The 19,109-nt window shown below is 51.0% G+C and overlaps 1 protein-coding gene across 2 annotated transcripts in view; it reads right to left on the bottom strand.

Moving 5' to 3' along the window:
- LOC142255195 (protein inscuteable homolog) overlaps positions 1-19,109 on the bottom strand; it is a 298,604-nt gene that overhangs the window by 7,940 nt on the left and 271,555 nt on the right. For both annotated transcript variants that reach the window (XM_075326693.1, XM_075326694.1), the window contains exons 9-10: positions 18,659-18,725; positions 18,163-18,318 (exon numbers count right to left, since the gene is read on the bottom strand). In XM_075326693.1, the coding sequence (XP_075182808.1) occupies positions 18,163-18,318; positions 18,659-18,725 (223 nt within the window). The remainder of the gene's footprint in view (positions 1-18,162; positions 18,319-18,658; positions 18,726-19,109) is intronic.

Raw genomic sequence — 19,109 nt, 5'->3', positions numbered from 1 at the left:
GGTGTCACCAGAGCTGATAGACCTTGTGATGAGCGCCTCCACTGCCGGGTGTCTCCAGAGCTGATAGACCTTGTGATGAGCGTCTCCACTGCCGGGTGTCTCCAGAGCTGATAGACCTTGTGATGAGCGCCTCCACTGCCAGGTGTCTCCAGAGCTGATAGACCTTGTGATGAGCGACTTGTTGTCTCTGGTATTTTGCCTGGACGTCACCTCTTGGCTTGTAAATGGAGGGACGTCATTTCTTATTCTTCTCCTGTCATCGCTCCCGATCTCCTGTTTCTAATCTTCCACTTTTCTCTCTGTAATCTCGAGCAGACGCTTCTTATGATGATATTGTAGTTGAGTCTTCACCGTTTTTCGGGCCACCATTCCAGACTTGTGTAACGCGCGTCGCTCTTCATGGCCATCTGTGATGTCACTATTATGGAGCAGGTGAGCCACTTCCACTGCCGGGTGTCACCAGAGCTGATAGACCTTGTGATGAGCATCTCCACTGCCGGGTGTCACCAGAGCTGATAGACCTTGTGATGAGCGTCTCCACTGCCGGGTGTCACCAGAGCTGATAGACCTTGTGATGAGCGTCTCCACTGCCGGGTGTCACCAGAGCTGATAGACCTTGTGATGAGCGCCTCCACTGCCGGGTGTCACCAGAGCTGATAGACCTTGTGATGAGCGCCTCCACTGCCGGGTGTCTCCAGAGCTGATAGACCTTGTGATGAGCGTCTCCACTGCCGGGTGTCTCCAGAGCTGATAGACCCTGGGATGAGCGTCTCCAGTGCCGGGTGTCTCCAGAGCTGATAGACCCTGTGATGAGCGTCTCCAGTGCCGGGTGTCTCCAGAGCTGATAGACCCTGTGATGAGCGTCTCCAGTGCCGGGTGTCTCCAGAGCTGATAGACCCTGTGATGAGCGTCTCCAGTGCCGGGTGTCTCCAGAGCTGATAGACCCTGTGATGAGCGTCTCCAGTGCCGGGTGTCACCAGAGCTGATAGACCTTGTGATGAGCGTCTTCACTGCCGGGTGTCACCAGAGCTGATAGACCTTGTGATGAGCATCTCCACTGCCGGGTGTCACCAGAGCTGATAGACCTTGTGATGAGCGCCTCCACTGCCGGGTGTCTCCAGAGCTGATAGACCTTGTGATGAGCGCCTCCACTGCCGGGTGTCTCCAGAGCTGATAGACCTTGTGATGAGCGTCTCCACTGCCGGGTGTCTCCAGAGCTGATAGACCTTGTGATGAGCGCCTCCACTGCCAGGTGTCTCCAGAGCTGATAGACCTTGTGATGAGCGACTTGTTGTCTCTGGTATTTTGCCTGGACGTCACCTCTTGGCTTGTAAATGGAGGGACGTCATTTCTTATTCTTCTCCTGTCATGGCCGCACATGATGCAGTTTGGGAATTTTTTTAGCAGAGAGACCGCTATCGATGAGCTGCATGTGGCTGTGTCTCTTTTCTTGGGAAATCTTCTTCCTGGCGGCTCCTCGATTCCAACTAGCGGCTTTCACTCATGAATCAACCTAATAACACTGAACTATTAGGGAATCTGAGCACAGGGTGTGATTTGTAGTATACAGGAAGGAAAAGAGCAAAACAGTAACAATGCAGTGACTGACGAGAATCTGCAGAACTAATCATCTGCTGAATATCTGCAGTCACATCTATGTATGAGAAGCCGAAATGATTGTCTATAAGATGAAGACGTCTCACGCTCAGAGCTGTAGAGGACGGAGAGATCTGGAGCCGGAAAGTCACAAGTGCAAAACATTGTTCCCTTGTGCTTGTCAGTGTATAGGCATCACTTAAAGGGACAGGATTGGACACTAGTATAGTCATAAAACCTATAGCTACCAGTATACATTTTTCTATTCTATAAGTACCAGTACTGTCCTCCAATTATAGACTGTTATCTCTTCCAGACACCTCTATCCTCATCCACACTCCTCTTTCCTCGTCTTCTTGGCCCCGGCTCCAGATTCCTCTGTCCTATTCCAGTCACTTTGTTCCGTTTCCTGACTTTTCTGAAGGAGAACAGTTTATTTTGTAGGAGATGGAAGAGGTGATCCTCCTCTTTCAGAATCCAGTCTCTTCCATCTCCTCCAGACTCCTTTGTCCCCTCGATTCTTTTGGCCATTTCTTATCTACGCCGAGGTCTATGGAAGAGATGAAAGCTCTGGAAAGAACAGAGGAGACTGGAGGACAGAAGTGACCAGAGGAAGACAGAGGAGACTGAAGGAGGACAGAAGTGACCAGAGGAAGACAGAGGAGACTGAAGGAGGACAGAAGTGACCAGAGGAAGACAGAGAAGACTGAAGGAGGACAGAAGTGACCAGAGGAAGACAGAGGAGACTAGAGGAGGACAGAAGTGACCAGAGGAGACTGAAGGAGGACAGAAGTGACCAGAGGAAGACAGAGGAGTCTGAAGGAGGAAAGAAGTGACCAGAGAAAGACAGAGGAGGACAGAAGTGACCAGAGGAAGACAGAAGAGACTAGAGGAGGACAGAAGTGACCAGAGGAAGACAGAGGAGACTAGAGGAAGACAGAAGTGACCAGAGGAAGACAGAAGAGACTAGAGGAGGACAGAAGTGACCAGAGGAAGACAGAGGAGACTGAAGGAGGACAGAAGTGACCAGAGGAAGACAGAGAAGACTAAAGGAGGAAAGAAGTGACCAGAGGAAGACAGAGGAGACTGAAGGAGGACAGAAGTGACCAGAGAAAAACAGAGGAGACTAGAGGAGGACAGAAGTGACCAGAGAAAGACAGAGGAGACTGAAGGAGGACAGAAGTGACCAGAGGAAGACAGAGGAGACTAGAGGAGGACAGAAGTGACCAGAGGAAGACAGAGGAGACTGAAGGAGGACAGAAGTGACCAGAGAAAGAGAGAGGAGACTAGAGGAGGACAGAAGTGACCAGAGGACGACAGAGGAGACTGAAGGAGGACAGAAGTGACCAGAGGAAGACAGAGGAGACTGAAGGAGGACAAAAGTGACCATAGGAAGACAGAAGTGACCAGAGAAAGACAGAGGAGACTGAAGGAGGACAGAAGTGACCAGAGGAAGACAGATGAGACTGAAGGAGGACAGAAGTGACCAGAGGAAGACAGATGAGACTGAAGGAGGACAGAAGTGACCAGAGAAAGACAGAGGAGACTAGAGAAGGACAGAAGTGACCAGAGAAAGACAGAGGAGACTGAAGGAGGACAGAAGTGACCAGAGGAGACTAGAGGAGGACAGAAGTGACCAGAGGAGACTGAAGGAGGACAGAAGTGACCAGAGGAAGACAGAGGAGACTAGAGGAGGACAGAAGTGACCAGAGAAAGAGAGAGGAGACTAGAGGAGGACAGAAGTGACCAGAGAAAGAGAGAGGAGACTAGAGGCGGACAGAAGTGACCAGAGGAAGACAGAGGAGACTGAAGGAGGACAGAAGTGACCAGAGGAAGACAGAGGAGACTGAAGGAAGACAGAAGTGACCAGAGGAAGACAGATGAGACTGAAGGAGGACAAAAGTGACCAGAGAAAGACAGATGAGACTGAAGGAGGACAGAATTGACCAGAGGAAGACAGAGGAGACTAGAGGAGGACTGAAGTGACCAGAGGAAGACAGAGGAGACTGGAGGAGGACAGAAGTGACCAGAGGAAGACAGAGGAGACTGAAGGAGGACAAAAGTGACCAGAGGAAGACAGAAGTGACCAGAGAAAGACAGAGGAGACTGAAGGAGGACAGAAGTGACCAGAGAAAGACAGAGGAGACTGAAGGAGGACAGAAGTGACCAGAGAAAGACAGAGGAGATTGAAGGAGGACAGAAGTGACCAGAGGAAGACAGAGGAGACTAGAGGAGGACAGAAGTGACCAGAGGAAGACAGAGGAGACTGAAGGAGGACAAAAATGACCAGAGGAAGACAGAAGTGACCAGAGAAAGACAGAGGAGACTGAAGGAGGACAGAAGTGATCAGAGGAAGACAGAGGAGACTGAAGGAGGACAGAAGTGACCAGAAGAAGACAGAGAAGACTAAAGGAGGAAAGAAGTGACCAGAGGAAGACAGAGGAGACTGAAGGAGGACAGAAGTGACCAGAAGAAGACAGAAGTGACCAGAGAAAGACAGAGGAGACTGAAGGAGGGCAAAAGTGACCAGAGGAAGAAGAAGTGACCAGAGAAAGACAGAGGAGACTGAAGGAGGACAGAAGTGACCAGAGAAAGACAGAGGAGACTGAAGGAAGACAGAAGTGATCAGAGGAAGACAGATGAGACTGAAGGAGGACAAAAGTGACCAGAGAAAGACAGATGAGACTGAAGGAGGACAGAAGTGACCAGAGGAAGACAGAGGAGACTAGAGGAGGACTGAAGTGACCAGAGGAAGACAGAGGAGACTGGAGGAGGACAGAAGTGACCAGAGGAAGACAGAGGAGACTAGAGGAGGACAGAAGTGACCAGAGAAAGACAGAAGAGACTGGAGGAGGACAGAAGTGACCAGAGGAAGACAGAGGAGACTGAAGGAGGACAAAAGTGACCAGAGGAAGACAGAAGTGACCAGAGAAAGACAGAGGAGACTGAAGGAGGACAGAAGTGACCAGAGAAAGACAGAGGAGACTGAAGGAAGACAGAAGTGATCAGAGGAAGACAGATGAGACTGAAGGAGGACAAAAGTGACCAGAGAAAGACAGATGAGACTGAAGGAGGACAGAAGTGACCAGAGGAAGACAGAGGAGACTAGAGGAGGACTGAAGTGACCAGAGGAAGACAGAGGAGACTGAAGGAGGACAGAAGTGACCAGAGGAAGACAGAGGAGACTAGAGGAGGACTGAAGTGACCAGAGGAAGACAGAGGAGACTGGAGGAGGACAGAAGTGACCAGAGGAAGACAGAGGAGACTAGAGCAGGACAGAAGTGACCAGAGAAAGACAGAGGAGACTGAAGAAGGAGGACAAAAGTGACCAGAGGAAGACAAGTGACCAGAGAAAGACAGAGGAGACTGAAGGAGGACAGAAGTGACCAGAGGAAGACAGAGGAGACTGAAGGAGGACAGAAGTGACCAGAGAAAAACAGAGGAGACTAGAGGAGGACAGAAGTGACCAGAGGAAGACAGAAGTGACCAGAGGAAGACAGAGGAGACTGAAGGAGGACAAAAGTGACCAGAGGAAGACAGAGGAGACTAGAGAAGGACAAAAGTGACCAGAGAAAGACAGAGGAGACTGAAGGAGGACAGAAGTGACCAGAGGAGACTAGAGGAGGACAGAAGTGACCAGAGGAGACTGAAGGAGGACAGAAGTGACCAGAGGAAGACAGAGGAGACTAGAGGAGGACAGAAGTGACCAGAGGAAGACAGAGGAGACTGAAGGAGGACAGAAGTGACCAGAGGAAGACAGAGGAGACTGAAGGAGGACAGACGTGACCAGAGAAAGAGAGAGGAGACTAGAGGAGGACAGAAGTGACCAGAGAAAGAGAGAGGAGACTAGAGGCGGACAGAAGTGACCAGAGGAAGACAGAGGAGACTGAAGGAGGACAGAAGTGACCAGAGGAAGACAGAGAAGACTGAAGGAGGACAGAAGTGACCAGAGGAAGACAGAAGTGACCAGAGAAAGACAGAGGAGACTGAAGGAGGACAAAAGTGACCAGAGGAAGACAGAAGTGACCAGAGGAAGACAGAGGAGACTGAAGGAGGAAAGAAGTGACCAGAGGAAGACAGAGGAGACTGAAGGAGGACAGAAGTGACCAGAGGAAGACAGAAGTGACCAGAGAAAAACAGAGGAGACTGAAGGAGGACAAAAGTGACCAGAGGAAGACAGAAGTGACCAGAGAAAGACAGAGGAGACTGAAGGAGGACAGAAGTGACCAGAGAAAGACAGAGGAGACTGAAGGAAGACAGAAGTGACCAGAGGAAGACAGATGAGACTGAAGGAGGACAAAAGTGACCAGAGAAAGACAGAGGAGACTAGAGGAGGACTGAAGTGACCAGAGGAAGGCAGAGGAGACTAGAGGAGGACTGAAGTGACCAGAGGAAGACAGAGGAGACTGGAGGAGGACAGAAGTGACCAGAGGAAGACAGAGGAGACTAGAGCAGGACAGAAGTGACCAGAGAAAGACAGAGGAGACTGAAGAAGGAGGACAAAAGTGACCAGAGGAAGACAAGTGACCAGAGAAAGACAGAGGAGACTGAAGGAGGACAGAAGTGACCAGAGGAAGACAGAGGAGACTGAAGGAGGACAGAAGTGACCAGAGAAAAACAGAGGAGACTAGAGGAGGACAGAAGTGACCAGAGGAAGACAGAAGTGACCAGAGGAAGACAGAGGAGACTGAAGGAGGACAGAAGTGACCAGAGGAAGACAGAGGAGACTAGAGGAGGACTGAAGTGACCAGAGGAAGACAGAGGAGACTGAAGGAGGACAGAAGTGACCAGAGGAAGACAGAGGAGACTAGAGGAGGACAGAAGTGACCAGAGAAAGACAGAAGAGACTGGAGGAGGACAGAAGTGACCAGAGGAAGACAGAGGAGACTGAAGGAGGACAAAAGTGACCAGAGGAGACTGAAGGAGGACAGAAGTGACCAGAGGAAGACAGAGGAGACTAGAGGAGGACAGAAGTGACCAGAGGAAGACAGAGGAGACTGAAGGAGGACAGAAGTGACCAGAGAAAGAGAGAGGAGACTAGAGGAGGACAGAAGTGACCAGAGGAAGACAGAGAAGACTAAAGGAGGACAAAAGTGACCATAGGAAGACAGAAGTGACCAGAGAAAGACAGAGGAGACTGAAGGAGGACAGAAGTGACCAGAGGAGACTAGAGGAGGACAGAAGTGACCAGAGGAGACTGAAGGAGGACAGAAGTGACCAGAGGAAGACAGAGGAGACTAGAGGAGGACAGAAGTGACCAGAGGAAGACAGAGGAGACTGAAGGAGGACAGAAGTGACCAGAGGAAGACAGAGGAGACTGAAGGAGGACAGAAGTGACCAGAGGAAGACAGAGGAGACTGAAGGAGGACAGAAGTGACCAGAGGAAGACAGAGGAGACTGAAGGAGGACAGAAGTGACCAGAGGAAGACAGAGAAGACTAAAGGAGGAAAGAAGTGACCAGAGGAAGACAGAGGAGACTGAAGGAGGACAGAAGTGACCAGAGGAAGACAGAAGTGACCAGAGAAAGACAGAGGAGACTGAAGGAGGACAAAAGTGACCAGAGGAAGACAGAGGAGACTGAAGGAGGACAGAAGTGACCAGAGAAAGACAGAGGAGACTGAAGGAAGACAGAAGTGACCAGAGGAAGACAGATGAGACTAAAGGAGGACAGAAGTGACCAGAGAAAGACAGATGAGACTGAAGGAGGATAGAAGTGACCAGAGGAAGACAGAGGAGACTAGAGGAGGACTGAAGTGACCAGAGGAAGACAGAGGAGACTGGAGGAGGACAGAAGTGACCAGAGGAAGACAGAGGAGACTAGAGGAGGACAGAAGTGACCAGAGAAAGACAGAAGAGACTGGAGGAGGACAGAAGTGACCAGAGGAAGACAGAGGAGACTGAAGGAGGACAAAAGTGACCAGAGGAAGACAGAAGTGACCAGAGAAAGACAGAGGAGACTGAAGGAGGACAGAAGTGACCAGAGAAAGACAGAGGAGACTGAAGGAGGACAGAAGTGACCAGAGGAAGACAGAGGAGACTAGAGGAGGACAGAAGTGACCAGAGGAAGACATAGGAGTCTGAAGGAGGACAGAAGTGACCAGAGGAAGACAGAGGAGACTGGAGGAGGACAGAAGTGACCAGAGGAAGACAGAGGAGACTAGAGGAGGACAGAAGTGACCAGAGGAAGACAGAGGAGACTGAAGGAGGACAGAAGTGACCAGAGAAAGACAGAGGAGACTGGAGGAGGACAGAGGTGACCAGAGAAAGACAGAGGAGACTGGAGGAGGACAAAAGTGACCAGAGGAAGACAGAAGGAGGACAGAAGTGACCAGAGGAAGACAGAGGAGACTGGAGGAGGACAGAGGTGACCAGAGAAAGACAGAGGAGACTGGAGGAGGATAGAAGTGACCAGAGAAAGACAGAGGAGACTGAAGGAGGATAGAAGTGACCAGAGAAAGACAGAGGAGTCTGAAGGAGGACAGAAGTGACCAGACGAAGACAGAGGAGACTGAAGGAGGACAGAAGTGACCAGAGGAAGACAGAGGAGACTAGAGGAGGACAGAAGTGACCAGATGAAGACAGAAGGAGGACAAAAGTGACCAGAGGAAGACAGAGGAGACTGGAGGAGGACAGAAGTGACCAGAGGAAGACAGAAGTGACCAGAGAAAGACAGAGGAGACTGGAGGAGGACAGAATTGACCAAAGACAGAGGAGACTGGAGGAGGACAGAAGTGACCAGAGAAAGACAGAGGAGACTGAAGGAAGACAGAAGTGACCAGAGGAAGACAGATGAGACTGAAGGAGGACAGAAGTGACCAGAGAAAGACAGAGGAGACTGAAGGAAGACAGAAGTGACCAGAGGAAGACAGATGAGACTGAAGGAGGACAAAAGTGACCAGAGAAAGACAGATGAGACTGAAGGAGGACAGAAGTGACCAGAGGAAGACAGAGGAGACTAGAGGAGGACTGAAGTGACCAGAGGAAGACAGAGGAGACTGGAGGAGGACAGAAGTGACCAGAGGAAGACAGAGGAGACTAGAGGAGGACAGAAGTGACCAGAGAAAGACAGAAGAGACTGGAGGAGGACAGAAGTGACCAGAGGAAGACAGAGGAGACTGAAGGAGGACAAAAGTGACCAGAGGAGACTGAAGGAGGACAGAAGTGACCAGAGGAAGACAGAGGAGACTAGAGGAGGACAGAAGTGACCAGAGGAAGACAGAGGAGACTGAAGGAGGACAGAAGTGACCAGAGAAAGAGAGAGGAGACTAGAGGAGGACAGAAGTGACCAGAGGAAGACAGAGAAGACTAAAGGAGGACAAAAGTGACCATAGGAAGACAGAAGTGACCAGAGAAAGACAGAGGAGACTGAAGGGGGACAGAAGTGACCAGAGGAGACTGAAGGAGGACAGAAGTGACCAGAGGAAGACAGAGGAGACTAGAGGAGGACAGAAGTGACCAGAGGAAGACAGAGGAGACTGAAGGAGGACAGAAGTGACCAGAGGAAGACAGAGGAGACTGAAGGAGGACAGAAGTGACCAGAGGAAGACAGAGGAGACTGAAGGAGGACAGAAGTCACCAGAGGAAGACAGAGAAGACTAAAGGAGGAAAGAAGTGACCAGAGGAAGACAGAGGAGACTGAAGGAGGACAGAAGTGACCAGAGGAAGACAGAAGTGACCAGAGAAAGACAGAGGAGACTGAAGGAGGACAAAAGTGACCAGAGGAAGACAGAGGAGACTGAAGGAGGACAGAAGTGACCAGAGAAAGACAGAGGAGACTAAAGGAGGACAGAAGTGACCAGAGGAAGACAGAGGAGACTGGAGGAGGACAGAAGTGACCAGAGGAAGACAGAGGAGACTAGAGGAGGACAGAAGTGACCAGAGAAAGACAGAAGAGACTGGAGGAGGACAGAAGTGACCAGAGGAAGACAGAGGAGACTGAAGGAGGACAAAAGTGACCAGAGGAAGACAGAAGTGACCAGAGAAAGACAGAGGAGACTGAAGGAGGACAGAAGTGACCAGAGAAAGACAGAGGAGACTGAAGGAGGACAGAAGTGACCAGAGAAAGACAGAGGAGACTGAAGGAGGAAAGAAGTGACCAGAGGAAGACAGAGGAGACTAGAGGAGGACTGAAGTGACCAGAGGAAGACATAGGAGTCTGAAGGAGGACAGAAGTGACCAGAGGAAGACAGAGGAGACTGGAGGAGGACAGAAGTGACCAGAGGAAGACAGAGGAGACTAGAGGAGGACAGAAGTGACCAGAGAAAGACAGAAGAGACTGGAGGAGGACAGAAGTGACCAGAGGAAGACAGAGGAGACTGAAGGAGGACAAAAGTGACCAGAGGAAGACAGAAGTGACCAGAGAAAGACAGAGGAGACTGAAGGAGGACAGAAGTGACCAGAGAAAGACAGAGGAGACTGAAGGAGGACAGAAGTGACCAGAGAAAGACAGAGGAGACTGAAGGAGGAAAGAAGTGACCAGAGGAAGACAGAGGAGACTAGAGGAGGACTGAAGTGACCAGAGGAAGACATAGGAGTCTGAAGGAGGACAGAAGTGACCAGAGGAAGACAGAGGAGACTGGAGGAGGACAGAAGTGACCAGAGGAAGACAGAGGAGACTAGAGGAGGACAGAAGTGGGGGGGCGTGGCCTGAGCAGCATGTGAGGAAGACCTGTGTAGAGACAGCTCCTGCAAAAAACTCCTGTATAATCCTGTCCAGCTGGGGTTAAAGTTTGTTTTACTGCTTTCCTGGAGTGGTGACCTCTCCTAGACTGAGGGGGCTTCAAAGACCTGAGTGATATGACCAGAACTCGGGCTGATAAGAAGCGCGGGACACAGGCCACACTCATGGACGCTGGAGCTTCATGTGGGGGCAGGGCGTCTGATGCAATAGCTCGCCTCAGCAAGTTTGCACGAGATCAGCCTGAGATACCTGGAGCTGTTAAGCAGTGTGCCCTCAGCGTGGAGGAGATCCCAGGACAAGAACTGATGGAGGAGGAAGAGCAGCAGGGAGCTGTGAGTATGTTGGCTGCTGCCAATAATGTGGAGCAGGGGGACCTTAGAGCTGCAGATGAAAACACAGATCCTGGGAGAGCAGAGCCCACCCTCAGTGATGTGCTTGCAGCAGTAAACACCTGCAACAATATGCTAGCCACTTTGAACATACAGATGGGAGGAATTAAAATGGACATTTCATCTATCAGGCACGAGTTGCAGGGGGTCAATGTACGGGTGGGGGCCCTGGAAGACCGGGTCAGTGCCACAGAGGATAAGCTTCCCCCTCTGACTCGGGACCTTGGCAGAGCAATCCACAATATCTCATTGCTTAGGGCTAAGGTGGACGATCTAGAAAACAGATCCCGCAGAAGCAATCTCCGACTGGTCGGGGTCCCAGAAAAGGCAGAAGGCAATAATCCAGTAGCTTTTTTTGAAATGTGGCTCCCCAAGACTTTGGGTATGGATCTGTTTTCTCCTTTCTTCACTATTGAGCGGGCACATAGGGTCCCCACTAGACCCCCACCACCAGGGGCACCCCCTCGTCCTATCCTCCTCAAGCTACTGCACTTCAGGGACAGGGACACTGCGCTCCGCAGAGCCCGGGAGATTAAGGATCTGGCTATTGATGGCCATAAGGTCTCACTGTACCCGGATTTTTCCACTGAAATCCAGCAGAGGAGAGCGCAATTTATTGATGTCAAAAAACGCCTGAGGCAGCTGCAGATCTCTTACTCAATGCTATACCCTACCAGGCTGCGAGTGGTGGCGGATGGTGGGACAAAGTTTTTTGACACTCCAAAGGATGCAGCCGCATGGCTCGATACCAATGAAAAAGGACTGCGCAGAAATCACCGCTGAGGATTATTGCGGATTCCTTGCTGTTGGACTTGCTGAGGTGAACGTGCTATGTTTCCCGGCTGGAACACTTATGGACGGTTGGCAGGAGCCACCCAGATAGGTTACTATGCAGTTGATGACTGTTCAGGAATTTAAACCGTTATGTGCTCTTACGGTTATGTTTAGCCCCACTTCCCTCTGTTTGAGAGGAATGTCCTGGTTTACTGTGTATGTTTTTATGTTGTTTGACCTTTTTGTTTTATGCACCTGTTTGGTCTATGCTCATCTATGGGAACTGCTGCAGATGGGTCCGGGGGTCCCCGCTTGCTGCCCCCTGCTGTTACATATGTGCACTCACCCTTATGGCGAAGGAGGTTAATATAGTGGCCTGGAATGTGCGAGGATTGGGTGAAGCCACTAAAAGATGTGCAGTTTTTCTGTTTCTACAGCAGCTTAAGCCAGACATAATATTCTTATCAGAAACGCACTTGGTGAAGGAGCGGCTCCACTTGCTCCACAAAAAATGGATAGCCCATGAGTACCACTCTGTATATACCACACATTCCAGGGGGGTGAGTGTCCTGGTACACAGGACAGTGCCGTTTGAGTGTCTTAAAGCTTCTGTGGATCAGGAGGGTAGATTTGTATGTCTTTACTGTGTCCTTCATAATGTGCGCTGTGTTCTAGTTGCAATTTATATTCCGCCGCCATACACAGGGGAACCATTGAAACGTATTCTCAATTTTGTTGCTTCCCTCCCTGAGGTCCCCACCCTATTAGTAGGAGACTATAATAATTACTTGCACCCGTATTGGGATAAGTTACATACAGGGAATATCTCAGTGGGGGCGGCAGCTACATCCCTTGCCAGACTGATGGAGGAGGTGGGATATGTAGATATTTGGCGTATTAGAAACCCGCAGGTCCGGCAGTATTCATGCTATTCTAGTTCTCATCATTCACTGTCCCGGATTGACCTGGCCATTGGAAATGCTCAGCTGCTGCCTTGTGTAGCTTCAGTCACGTACCTGGCCAGGGGGGTGTCTGACCACTCCCCACTACAGGTCCGTCTAAGGCTTGGGGACCCGGACCGGCTGGCGGGGATACCTTGGCGGCTCAACCCTTTTTGGATACAACTGATAGGGGGCACTCTGACTGACACTATACGGGAATATTTTGTGACAAATGACGGTACGGCATCTAAACATATAGTGTGGGACGCAATGAAGGCGTATGTTCGTGGGACATATATTAGGGAAATTTGCACCCGAAAGGCGAAAACAAGAGAGCGCACTAAGTATCTGACGGACACTTTAGGTGATGCAGAACGACTTCTTATATCTAACCCTACAGATGATGCCAAGCGGGACTTAGAGAGGGCACAGAGAGCTCTGAGAGACCATATGACTTCCTTGGCCACTAACAAACGCTTTTTCCTTAAGCAGCGGTACTTTACGGAGGGGGAGAGTGTGGGACATCTCTTGGCTACAATTGCTAGGGCGCAGGAGGGATTGACCTATATCACCAAATTGAAACTTGACACTGGAGAGGAGGTGAGGGACAGCGGGAGGATTGTGGAGGTCATGCAACAGTATTACACCCAATTATACGCCTCTAAATCGCATTATGGGGATGAGGAACTGCGGGACTTTGTGGAGGAGATCACTCTCCCCAGTCTGTCAGATAGTGAGAGAGATTCCCTGAATAGAGATATAGACCTGGAGGAGCTGGAGGAGGCGCTCGGTCAAATCCAAAATGAAAAGGCCCCAGGTGCGGACGGACTCCCGGGTGAATTCTACAAATTATATACCCATCTGCTGCTGCCAAGACTCTTGGATGTGTTCAGAGATGCTGAGGAGAAGGGATCCCTCCCTGCATCCATGAGGGAGGCTATTATTGTTCTGATTTTAAAACCCGGGAAAGATGCGACCGCGCCTGACTCCTATCGCCCAATCTCGCTGCTTACATTAGATATTAAATTAATCGCTAAAATTCTAGCTAACAGATTGTCCCGGGTGATCACGTCAGTGATCCACGAGGATCAGACTGGATTCATCCCCAATAAATCTACTTCCATTAATTTGCGACGTTTATTCCTGGGGATACAGCTACGTTCTGAGGGGAGAAACAAGGAGAGAGCAGTCCTGTCATTAGATGCAGCCAAAGCCTTTGACAGTATTGAATGGAATTTCCTATGGGTAGTTTTGGAGAAATTGGGTCTTGGCTCCAGATTTATTGCCTGGGTCAAATTGTTATATGCCTCTCCGCGGGCCAGGATTCGAGTTAATCGTTGTACCTCCTCGTCTTTTAATTTGGCCAGGGGCACGAGACAGGGCTGTCCTCTCTCTCCATTACTATTTGCAGCGGCAATTGAGCCATTGGCGGCTATGCTTCGTGCATCCGCTGGCGTAAAGGGGTTTGAGATAGGCGGTCTGGAGCATAAGGTTTCCCTCTATGCGGACGATTTGTTGCTGTATCTCAGGGAGGTGGGGACATCGGTGGGCCCAGCAATGAATATTATTATAGAATTTGGTAGGCGCTCGGGACTCCTAATAAACTGGAAGAAATCGGCCCTGCTCCCTATAGATCCACTCCCATCTAATTTTAGTACTCTGGGGCTGCCAATTCCGACGGTGGATAAATTTAAATACCTGGGGATTGTGGTTAGTGCCCGACCGCATGATTACTACTCTCAAAATCTGGAACCAGTGTTGGCTCAGTTTAGGAACAAGATAGATGCCTGGTGTCGACTCCCACTGTCCCTTATTGGCCGTGCTAATCTACTAAAAATGGTACTGATGCCCAAACTTCTGTATCTTCTCCACAACGCCCCAATATGGATCCACTGGAAATTTTTCCGTAAAATCAACACTTTGTTTCGGGAACTCTTGTGGCAAAAGCAGCAGGCTAGAATCCGCCTTGAGACCCTGCAGAGAGGGAAGGAGGATGGGGGTCTGGCAGTCCCCAACCCGTGGGTTTATTATGTTGCGGCACAGATGCAGCACTTCAGGGGGTGGGGAAAGGATGAGGCATATGACGCTGGGGGCAAATTGGTGAGGGGCCTTGCAGAATGGGGACACCCAGTGGCTTTTTTGGATGCAGGATACTCACCCAGAGGAGGAACATTATATCCAACATTATCATTGATGTACAAGGTGTGGGATAGAGGGAAGCAGTTGCTGGGAATATCAGGAATGACTGAGTACTGGCCCTTATGGCATAATCGTGGACTGGCGGAGCTGCAGAGACTCCCGGGTTGGAGAATGTGGGTGAGCAGGGGGGTGCATCAGGTGTCTCAGATTCTTCAGAATAATATACTTAAAAGATTTGACCAGCTTCAAGCTGAGTTTGGGATACCGCACAGTTCCTTTTACCAATACCTGCAGCTCCGTCATGCCTATGAGACACAGACACGTCGTATGGACATTAGGATAGAGCGGAATCACACTCTTACTGAATTGTTGGCATCTGATCGCTCCTATGGTATTATTTCTAGGTTGTATACAGTGATGTTATCTAGACACCTCGACAAATTCCCTTTGCAGGCTAGAGAGAAGTGGGAGAGGGACCTAGGCCCTATGACAGAGGAACAGTGGGGTGAGGTCCTGTCTCAGACTCCAAGCCTTGCTGTATCTGAAGGCCAACGACTGTCGCAGCTATTCCTGTTACATAGAGTATATAGGACACCTAGTCTATTGCATAAGATGGGAGTTAGGATGGATGATCTGTGTCCTAGGTGCGGGCAGGAGGGTGCTAATCTGATGCATATGATGTGGTCCTGTGGGAACATTGAAGATTACTGGAGGGCAGTACTAGATTTGGTTAGACAAGTTTTCAATATCCGTCTACAGCCAAGACCTATTATATGTATCCTGGGTCTACTGGAGGGGGGGGTGGACTTGAGTTCGCCGGTAATGGTCGGTATTACACGTCTCTTGTACCAGGCTAGGAAACTGTTGGCCTACCACTGGTTGGACCCAGCGCCTCCGGTCATCGGGGATTTTAGGGAAAGAGTAAACGCTATACTTCGACTGGAGAGAGGAGTATACCTTAAAAGAAATGCATTGAAAAAGTTCTATAAGATCTGGGGGGCATGGTTGGATACCCCAGGCCTTCCCTCCTCAGCGTTACTGCAGGACAGTGCGAGCGACCAGGTCCTTCTCCTTCTGACCGGTTAACAAATTTCCTCAAATAGGGTGATATGCGTACTGCTGGAAGGTGTGTGCATGTATATGTGTGTGCATGTATATGTGTGTGCGTGCGTGCGTGCGTGCGTGTATATGTGTATATATATATAATGTCATAATGATGCTGGGTAAGCTATACTATGGAGAATATATTGGGAAATAATATGCACTTTGAGACCCATATTGAAATGAGACGTGGACTGCGGGTGCATTGTTTATTATGTTATTTGTGTGGTTTTTCTTATTGACTAAAGGTTTTTTCCCTTTCTGTGATATTTCTATGGAGGGAATTATTTTATGTGTTGTATAATTTTGATGTTAAATAAAAATGAACCTGATTTAAAAAAGAGGAGGACAGAAGTGACCAGAGGAAGACAGAGGAGACTGAAGGAGGACAGAAGTGACCAGAGAAAGACAGAGGAGACTGGAGGAGGACAGAGGTGACCAGAGAAAGACAGAGGAGACTGGAGGAGGACAAAAGTGACCAGAGGAAGACAGAAGGAGGACAGAAGTGACCAGAGGAAGACAGAGGAGACTGAAGGAGGACAGAAGTGACCAGAGAAAGACAGAGGAGACTGGAGGAGGACAGAGGTGACCAGAGAAAGACAGAGGAGACTGGAGGAGGACAAAAGTGACCAGAGGAAGACAGAAGGAGGACAGAAGTGACCAGAGGAAGACAGAGGAGACTGAAGGAGGACAGAAGTGACCAGAGAAAGACAGAGGAGACTGGAGGAGGACAGAGGTGACCAGAGAAAGACAGAGGAGACTGGAGGAGGACAGAGGTGACCAGAGAAAGACAGAGGAGACTGGAGGAGGACAAAAGTGACCAGAGGAAGACAGAAGGAGGACAGAAGTGACCAGAGGAAGACAGAAGTGACCAGAGAAAGACAGAGGAGACTGGAGGAGGACAGAATTGACCAAAGACAGAGGAGACTGGAGGAGGACAGAAGTGACCAGAGGAAGACAGAGGAGTCTGAAGGAGGACAGAAGTGACCAGAGGAAGACAGAGGAGACTGAAGGAGGACAGAAGTGATCAGAGGAAGACAGAGGAGTCTGTAGTAGACGTTCTGTCCTCCCTGTCCAGAATCCGGTCTCTTTTAGACCCCTCAAAGAACTCTGGAAGCAATGGAAGGCTAGGAATAAAGAGATCAGGAGGAAGTGGATAGATTCCTGTGTCCAACTTCAGACCCCTGTGCCATCCTCCTTTCTACACATTTTTATGCCCTTCTCCAGACCTCTGTGTGCTCCTTCACTCTAAATACCTCTGTCGTTCGCCTCCTCCCTCCAGACTCCCCCCGTCGTCCGCCTCCTCCCTCCAGACTCCCCCCATCGTCCGCCTCCTCCCTCCAGGCCTCCCCCGTCATCCGCCTCCTCCCTCCAGACTCCCCCCGTAGTCCGCCTCCTCCCTCCAGACTCCCCTCGTCGTCCGCCTCCTCCCTCCAGACTCCCCTCGTCGTCCGCCTCCTCCCTCCAAACTGCCCCCGTAGTCCGCCTCCTCCCTCCAAACTCCCCCCGTAGTCCGCCTCCTCCCTCCCCTCGTCGTCCGCCTCCTCTCTCCAAACTGCCCCCGTCGTCCGCCTCCTCCCTCCAGACTCCCCCAGTCGTCCGCCTCCTCCCTCCAGACTCCCCCCGTCGTCCGCCTCCTCCCTCCAGACTCCCCCAGTCGTCCGCCTCCTCCCTCCAGACTCCCCCCGTCGTCCGCCTCCTCCCTCCAGACTCCCCCCGTCGTCCGCCTCCTCCCTCCAGACTCCCCCCGTCGTCCGCCTCCTCCCTCCAGACTCCCCCCGTCGTCCGCCTCCTCCCTCCAGACTCCCCCCGTCGTCCACCTCCTCCCTCCAGATCCCCCCAGTCGTCCGATATCTCCCTCCAGACTCCCCAGTCATTCTCCTCCCTCCAGACTCCCCCGTCATTCTCCTCCCTCCAGACTCCCCCATCATTCTCCTCCCTCCAGACTCCCCCATCATTCTCCTCCCTCCAGACTCCCCCGTCTTCCGCCTCGTCCCTCCAAACTCCCCCCTTCGTCCTCTTCTTCCCTCCAGACTCCCCCTGTTGTCCACCTCCTCTCTGTAGACTCCCCCGTCGTTCTCCTCACTGCAGACTCCCCTGCCTGCCTCTTCCTTCCAGACTCCCCTGTCCTTTTCCTCCCTCCAGACCCTTGTGTCGTTCTCCTCCTCCCTCCAGACTCCCCTGTTGTCCACCTCCATAATCCTCTGTCGTCCTCCTCTCTCCAAACTCCTCTGTTGTTCTCCTCCTCCCTCCAGACTCCCCTGTTGTCCTCCTCCTCCCTCCAGATTCGGCTGTCCTGCTCCTCCCTCCAGACTCCTGTCATCCTCCTCCTCCTTCCAGACTCCTGTTTTTTTCTAGACTCCTCGTGATGGGCCAGCACATTGCTGCAGAGCATTGCAGTAGAGTGTCAGCAGTGTGTGATAGTCTCATGTAGACACGTCTCCCGCAGTGTAGCAGAGTTCTGAGCACTGTGTGTCGGTGCCATATAGTGCGGCGCAGTACCACTGGCTGCAGCAGTTGTGGGTTTGCTGTGTGAACTTACAGTCATGCTTTATGGCATATTGTGCGATCTCCGGATCCCGGCAGAGGCGTGCGAGGGTGACGGCGGATTTCTGCAGGACCCTCTCACAGGCGGATATTTCGGCGGCACTCCCTGTGAGGGTCTTCTCGGTCAGCATGCTGATGAGCGCCAAGACCCCTGTGTGAGGAGAAGCGTCATTAAGTGACAGAGCAGCAATCTGCATCATCATCATCATTACAGGACGAGGGCCCTTTAAGAGAAGACGTCCCCCGCCAGGAAGAAGCGTCAGAACACGAGTCATCAGATCATAACTATACCAGAAAGAGAAGAGAGCGGAAAGTAGTGCCGTACAGACTGAGGCACAGCCCGCAGAGCCACCTCATCACCACAGCATCAGTAATGTGTGTACACAGCAGAATAGTGAGTGCAGCTCTGGAGGATAATACAGGAGGTAGTTCAGGATCAGTGATGTATGTGCTCAGTGGCTTCTGTATATAATCCTGCATCAGACATTTACCGTTTTCTTGTAGGATCTCTGCTGCGCTTTGTTCCAGGAGGGAAAGATTTGCTAAAATGGTGACGATCTGAAAAATTGAAATTGAGATTTAGGATTCGGTAGCGATCAGTGTATAATGCAGCGGTCAGTGTATAATGCAGCGGTCGGTGTATAATGCAGCGGTCGGTGTATAATGCAGCGGTCGGTGTATAATGCAGCGGTCGGTGTATAATGCAGCGGTCGGTGTATAATGCAGCGGTCGGTGTATAATGCAGCGGTCGGTGTATAATGCAGCGGTCGGTGTATAATGCAGCGGTCGGTGTATAATGCAGCGGTCGGTGTATAATGCAGCGGTCGGTGTATAATGCAGCGGTCGGTGTATAATGCAGCGGTCGGTGTATAATGCAGCGGTCGGTGTATAATGCAGCGGTCGGTGTATAATGCAGCGGTCGGTGTATAATGCAGCGGTCGG

The sequence above is a fragment of the Anomaloglossus baeobatrachus genome, chromosome 10, assembly GCF_048569485.1.
Source record: "Anomaloglossus baeobatrachus isolate aAnoBae1 chromosome 10, aAnoBae1.hap1, whole genome shotgun sequence".
Lineage (NCBI taxonomy): Eukaryota > Metazoa > Chordata > Amphibia > Anura > Aromobatidae > Anomaloglossus > Anomaloglossus baeobatrachus.
Note: the sequence above shows the minus strand (reverse complement) of the source record. Positions and strands in the feature narration are given on the sequence as shown.